Source organism: Penaeus vannamei, chromosome 41, assembly GCF_042767895.1.
Source record: "Penaeus vannamei isolate JL-2024 chromosome 41, ASM4276789v1, whole genome shotgun sequence".
In the NCBI taxonomy this organism is placed as follows: Eukaryota; Metazoa; Arthropoda; class Malacostraca; order Decapoda; family Penaeidae; genus Penaeus; species Penaeus vannamei.
This window is the reverse complement of record NC_091589.1, coordinates 19,278,743-19,286,361: the sequence shown is the minus strand read 5'-3', so window position 1 is coordinate 19,286,361 and position 7,619 is coordinate 19,278,743. Positions and strand designations below refer to the sequence as shown.

The 7,619-nt window shown below is 44.3% G+C and overlaps 1 protein-coding gene across 1 annotated transcript; it reads left to right on the top strand.

The window, feature by feature from the left end:
* Positions 1-6,606: 6,606 nt before the first annotated feature.
* LOC138860522 (uncharacterized) lies at positions 6,607-6,993 on the top strand. Its single transcript, XM_070118112.1, has one exon. The coding sequence runs from the start codon at positions 6,607-6,609 to the stop codon at positions 6,991-6,993; it is 387 nt and encodes a 128-aa protein (XP_069974213.1).
* The last annotated feature ends 626 nt before the right edge of the window (positions 6,994-7,619 follow it).

Here is a 7,619-nt window from a genome sequence, read left to right as displayed (position 1 = left end):
AAAAAATGATTATAATAATGATGATAATGACTATAATGATAATAAAATATAATGACAATAATGATAATAATGATGATAATAGTAATTATTCATTTATAATGAAATCAAGGCTAAAAGTAATAAAATTCCAAAAGTCGAAAAAACGCCAAAATCTAGCGTATTACAGCCTTTTCAGAGTAAGGTCGAAAAAAAACTTTTTCGCTTTTTAATGGTAATTATGATGATTTTAACATTAATTCAGGTAATTATGAGGATTTCCATAATAATCCCTTTAATATTGACTATAATGATAATTATGATGATAATGACAATAATAATGATAAAATGATATTTGTAATGATAATAATGATAAAATGATATTTGTAATGATAATATTGATAATTACTGCAATAATAGCAACAATTAACTCTATTCCAATAATCTTCATACTATTAATGGCAATAGAAATAATTTCAATATCATCCCTGTCATTATAATTATTATTATTGTCATTATTCTTTCTAAAATTATCATTATTGTTGTTATCATTATAAATATAGATATAATGAAATGAGCAATAATAATTAGCATAATGATTATTATAACTGCAATAAAGAGGATAATAATAATTATGATGATAATGATAATAATAATGATAAAATGATAATTATAATTATAATTTTGATAATTACTGCAATAATAGCAATGATTAACTCCATTCCAATTTTTTTTTACCAATAATTGCAATAGAAATAATAATATCATTATCTTTGTTATTATAATCATTATTATTATCATTATTATTTCTAAAATTATCATTATTGTTATTATCATTACAAAAGTAGTTACAATGATGAAAATAGCAATAATAATTAGCATAATAATTATTATATCTGCAATAATGATGATAATTACGATGGTAATGACTATAATGATAATAATCCTAAGTCGAATAAACGCTAAAATCTAGCCTTTTGAGAGAAACGTCGAAAAAAACCCTTTTTCGCTTTTTAATGGTAATTATGATGATTTTAACATTAATTCGGGTAATTATGAGGATTTCTATGATAATTCTTTTATTATTGACAATAATGATCATAATTGTGATGATAATGACAATAATGATAATAATGAAAAAATTATAATTATAATGATAATTTTGAGAATTACTGCAATAATAGCAACAATGTACTCTATTCCAATAATTTTCACACTAATAATGGCAATAGAAATAATAACAAAATCATTATCTTTGTCATTATAATTATTATAATTGTCGTTATTATTTCTAAAATTATCATTATTGTTATCATTATAAAAATAGTTATAATGAGGGAAATAACAATAATAATTTGCATAATAATTAATTTAACCGCAATAACGATGATAATAATGATAATTATGATGATAATAAGGATAATAATGTTAAAATGATAATCATAATGATAATATTGATAATTACAGCAATAATAGCAATGATTAACTGTTTTCCCAATAATTTTCATACCAATAATGGCAATAGAAATAATAAGGGTGTAGTGTACGGCTGCGTACGTCCCGACTCTAAGGATGATGTCATCTCCAGTTGAAGTCGCCAAGCCAAACTAACTATTTATTTTTAAAACCCCTGAATAATGTAAATATGTAATGGCCGATATGCACAGTTTTTACTATAACGGTTTGTTATCGGATTTTCTCCGTATTTTTTTTCCTGTATTTATCTTTTTCTAATGTTCTTTCCTCTTGCCGACGCCCTCCAAATTCTCGTGATAACCACCGAAGGAGGTAACGGTCGTTACCCTGTTTTTTTTTTTTGTTTTTCCCCTTCCCTCTCTCGTCTCGGTTGTTTGGATTGTCGAACTATCGGCTTGGTCTTCAGGCACTTCTTTTGCCTATATTCTTCTTTCGCGCCATGCCTGGGGCTTGGCCTGGGGGTTTCTTTCGGGGTATATGTACTCGTGGTAGGGGGAAGGAGGATAACTTCGGTCCTGACCTCTGTCCCGCACTTTGGTCCTTCGCGGTGGATATTTTTACCTGTGTTGTGCTCTCGCTTGGATTTATTTACTTCACCCTTGGATTTACTTCAACCCTCGGATTTACCTCGCATTAGGTATCTCCTCAAGCTAAGTGGTTGATGGTTGTGTGTAGGAGACGACTGGTCTCTTTTGGACTTTAGCGTGACATGCTGCATTATTATCTGCAGGGTGCACTCTTTTGTGTATTTCCAAGTGTTTGAGAGCATTAGGACCAAGTGATATAGAGGAACACTGCTTGAGGATCCATACCTCCAGTGTATTCAATTTAACAACTAAGTTATCACTTAGTTTCTTTTCATTCCTGCCTGAGGATCCGTACTTCCTGGAATAAAGATCTTTTTAAGTACATTTACGTACTTTATCGTCGATTTGTTTTGTTTCGCTTAATGCGTGTTTGTTGATTTCTACTTGATCGCGTGGGTGATCAAGCAGTCTGTGATTACACCTCCAGTGTGACTCTCCCTTTTTAAGATTTAAGTTAATACTTCGTTGTATTTCGTTCGTACTTGAGGAGTCATACCTCCTGTACATATTTTTTTAAAAAGTTAATGTTAATATTTCCTTTCGTCCCTGCTTGAGGATCCGTACCTCCGGGGATAAAGATCGTTATCAGGATCTTTTTACATATTTTGTTTGATATGTTTCTGTTGATTTCTGCCTGACCTTGTGGGTGATCAGACACTTTGTTGCTCCGTATCTCCTGATAACGAGCCCTTTTCGTAGTAAGGTTAATCTGGTGTTAATTTCTCGTGCATCACCTCCGCTGTGATAAATCGGTGATGCACACACCTTTGTCTACTTTTCCATGACTTTTTCAGCCTTCTTTTTAAATCTATTTCTTAATTCTTTTGCACACAAGTACTCTTACTGGGTATCCGTCAGCATTAGCTTTGGTTTACAGTTAACATTCATTTGGATTGGATGTTAACAATTTAACGTAATTTAGGGACTTGGATGTTTTTATGCTGACCCCCTAGTAACAGGACTTCTGGAATTGGGACGCCAACTTAGGGAAGACATTTTTATATTTCGTGGTAAGTTTTATCTGGTGTTAATTTCTCGTGCATCACCTCCGCTGTGATAAATCGGTGATGCACACACCTTTGTCTACTTTTCCATGACTGAAAATGCCTGTAACTCCCTAGTGAGTGCAATTTGCTCCCCAAAATAAACATACCATCATAGAGCTTTTACTCAACTCCAGTCAGAATAATTCATAATCTTACCACCACTAAAGTTCTGGTTCTGACAAGGTTAGATGCCTAAATCTTTCTCGGACTCGGGTCTCCTAAACAGCACATCGCTGGTTGCTCTGACATCACGCAACCCTTGAAAGGCTGTAAAAAGGCTAGATTAATCAGAGAATATTAAGCTGATATCAAAAGAACAGATTCATTTAGCTATAACGGTGTTCCCGCTCCCAGCAGGCGGATGCTCAAACCGAAGGGAAGAAGAAGAATTCTATGATCTTGCTTTTTTCATCGAAACACGTCCACGCAGACGCTCAGCCTACGCTATCTCCCTTTTCACATCTATACACCTACACATCCAACATTTAATACATGCATCCTGTACTTTCCTTCCACCCTTTTCTTACACAACGCCTACACCCACTTACACAACACACACGGTTCCCGAACCTACTAATCGGTTGGTGGCAGCATGCCGTAGGCCTGGAACCTTACATCTGTTCATTGCAGCCGAATCTTTTCCCTTGAGCAAAAACTCCATATTCTCGGTTAACCCCGTACTCAACCAGACAACTTAAGTCTACTGGGTCTACGCCCCGCTACAACTCTCTTTTTGGTAGGCAGCGGTGGGAGAGAAGAGTTATTCTTTTTTTATAAAGTGTCTGGTCAAGCCTTTGTGCAAGTCTATCGTAAGCTAAGTAACGGGTTGTAGAGCAAGTGCTGGGACGCAAAAATGCCTCGCACACGCAATACCGTCCAAGGAGAACCCACTAATGAGTGCTCAGGATCCTCTGCTAACACCCTTTTTGAGGGCCCCGAGTTTCATCGAGGAGATAACGCTCAATCTTTGACTTTGAGGCAAAGGCTAGAGCCCCGTGACCACCTCTCGCTCTCGAAGTATGGGGAGCTGGTGGACAAATTCGAACGGCTGAATTCTCGGTTCAGTACCCTGGAAGGGCAGTACGCCAATATCGTGCGATTACTGGAGCCCAGGGCATCTGAACCGCACACTCGTTCACCAGCTGCAGCCTCTGCATCGTAGGTAGAAGTGGGGGTGCATGCGGTCACGACTGACCACTCATCTCAGCGAGCGCCCATCAACCCGCGTCCCTTAGATCAAGGTATAACCCTGCATGGCCCGATTCCGCCTTACCGGGCAGAGGTCCCAGCGAGCCAGCCTCTTCGGAGGAATCAGGAATTGGAAATATGGTTGCGGCACATTGAGCAAGCCCATCCTTATGGCACGGATGAGGCTCTGATCCGCGCCGCCCGTGGTAGCTGTAGGGGGACGGCGGATATAGTCATTAACCCCCCAGTTATTGACGGGATTGGGACCTGGGACGAGTTTAAGGAAACCCTTCGACAACGTCTCCAGGGGACGTGCTCGTCGATGGAGTACCTACGGCATTTAGGGTCGTACGTACTCGGCGACACTTCCCCTAGGGACTTCTATCTCGCGATCGAGACCGTAGTATACCAAGGCATGCGCGATTATCCTGAACTTGGGCCAGCTGAACCTCTGATGAGGAGGACTTTTCTCCAAGGACTCCCACTCTGGCTGAGGGAAAAGCTCGTGTTGATAGAGGATCAGCCACTTTACCGGGTGGTCGAAGCAGCCCAAAAAGCCTGGCACCATCGGCAATATGTCGGGCGGGTAGAGAAACCATTGGTCAGTTTCTCGAGCGAGGCAGGGCCTAAACCTCGCTCTTCTACTCCTCGCGAGGGTCGATCTCCGGTTGATCCCCTAGCAGAGTTACCCGTACGCACTCGAGAACCCCGACGCTGGTGTCCCTACCATCAGGTGACTACGCATGACGCCTCCGAGTGTCGTGCGGTGCGAGAAGGTAATCAGTGCACCCGGTGTGGCCGCCGAGGGCATGTGGCTGGGCGGTGCTTTTTTCGGGCAGAACTGTAGGGCACCGCCCGACAGAACACAACCGCAACCACAACGAGCCACTGTCAGGGACAATGATGATGCGGGCGCCGAGGGGAGCGACAGTTCCACGGAACCGGAGCTTCCCGAGGCACAGATTCAGGCGCTGTTGAATTGTGTAGTTGCTGGGACTAAGGTCTTGGCCTTTCTTGACTCGGGAAGTGAGGCAACGGTGGTGGAGTCTTGTTTCAGGAGGATTTCCAACACCCCGCTCTCACTGCACCTACGCGGCCTTAGGGGGGCATTTGGGGTCGCACTGGACATCAAGGGCAGGGCAACCCTTGAGTTTAAATTTTCCCGAGCTTGTTAGTGCCGGCACTCAGTGTTCGTGGTGAACGACGACACTAGGTTTCCAGCAGAGGTGCTGATAGGCGTGGACCTGCTGCGGAGGTTTTAAGTTGAACCTCTCCCCTGTTTCAGGGGCCAGCTCTGCTAGTTTTAATGGAGTCCGACTCGGGGTTTCGTTCTCGGGTGCCGGGTCCCTCGGCATCCTGACATACCACGAGCCAGAGGCCGTGCTACGTTGCTGTAGTACGAGCGGCGGAGACCGGGAAGGTGCGATGAGATGCGCGTGGAGAGTCACCTGTCCCCCTCGGGCGGGGCGATTCGTGCGATGCCTTGTGAACGGCTTGAAGGGCGGACTGGCTTGTGTTGAGAGCGACACAGCCAAGGTCCTGGTACCTCGCTTGTTAGTGGACCTCTCCCAACCAGAGGTTGACGTTTGGGTCGTCAACGATCAGACAGTTCCGGTTGAGATCGAGCAAAGATTCGTGCTCTGCTATGCGGCGATCGTGGAGGTTTCACTTGATCGTCTCGAATACGACGCGGAATCCACCGCACCTATCTCACCTCGATGCCGTGTTGCAGTTGCTCGCTGGAGCAGGGTTCAGGCTTAACCTTTCAAAGTGTCGCTTCGCGACCGACACTTTTCGCTTTTTGGATTACACCGGATGGTGTTTTGCCTGACCCTGACAAGGTTACAGTGATACGAGCCATAAAGACACCACGTAACCAACACCAGTTCGCCAGTTCTTGGGAGCAACTGGTGCCCAATTACGCAAGGGTCGCATCTCCTTTGACTCGGCTCCTGAAAAAAGATACAAAATTTTCATGGAGCAAACCTCAGCAGGAGGATTTTGAACGGCTTAAGCAGGCGCTTGCCACCGCGCCTTGCTTGATCCAACCAAATTTTGAGAAGCCCTTTGAGCTTCACACCGATGCTTCAGGCACGGCGATCGGTGCTTGCCTTATGCAGCTGGATAAGGTTGGGGAACTCCACCCTGTTGCATATTTTTCTCGGAAGCTTAGGGATGCCGAGACCAGGTACCCGACCATCGATCTGGAAGCCCTCGCTGTTGTCGAGAGCACTAGGCATTATCACCTTTACCTTTATGGGAGACGATTCCGTATCTTTACAGATCACAGGCCGTTGGTATAAGTCTTCCGCAAGCCAACTGCCTCGGTAAGGATGACGCGATGGGCTCACGAACTGACAATTTACGACTTCGAGCTTCTTTATAAGCCGGGTCGGGTCCACCACGTCCCGGACTTGCTCAGTCGTCAGATCGCAGCCATTGCTGACCTTGATAGCCCTTGCTGCAACCAGACATGGTGGAGCGTCATCAGAGAGACCAATTCGAACTTCGGAACCGAGTCCAATAATGAACGAGCTCTGCTTCAGCTCGTGATCCCAAGGTCGCTGCGCGGCGCTGCTTTGGATGCGGTCCATGCCGTACCGTCTACCGGACATCGGGGCGTCCACAGGACGTATCAGCGACTAAGGGATCCTTTTTACTTTCCCGGGATGTTGGCCGCATTCCGGAGATATGTCGCATCATGCATGGCATGTCAATAGAGGAAAGGGGCGATCGCCCGAACCCCACTACAGTCCATGCCGGACGTCGCGGAGCCCTTCGAGCGGGTCTCCGTGGATATCCTCACTCTTACCCCTTCGGCGCGTGGAAACAAGTACGTCCTTGTGCTGATTGACCATCTTACCCGGTTTGTCGAGCTGTTCCCGTTGGCATCGAAGGACGCCCAAACCGTAGCAGACGTGTTTCTTGCGGAATTCGTTACTCGGTACGGTCCCCCGCGGACCCTGTTATCAGATAACGGCCTTGAATTTCGCAATCGTCTCCTTTCTGACATCTGTCATCACCTCCAGGTGAAGTCGCTCTTCACCACAGTCTACCATCCGCAAGCCAACAGTATGGTGGAGAGGGTGAATCGGGTGGTCAAGGACGCCCCAAGCATGCTCCAAATGGATGATCCTGATTGTTGGGTCGATCTATTACCGTATGTGAGGTTTGCCATCAATTCCTCCATACACCGGAGCGTAAACGACGTCCCTTTGTACCTTCTCACAGGTCGGGACAGTCATTTTCCGCTCGTGGGATCAAACCACGTAATCTATGGCGAAGGGGCCTTGCCCTCATTAACATCGAAACTCCGAGCAGCTCGGGTGGCCGCTGGTGAGGCCGC

Bases quoted from the DNA above. Each gene is read 5' to 3' on its own strand.
- LOC138860522 (XM_070118112.1), top strand. From the start codon at position 6,607: ATGACGCGATGGGCTCACGAACTGACAATTTACGACTTCGAGCTTCTT.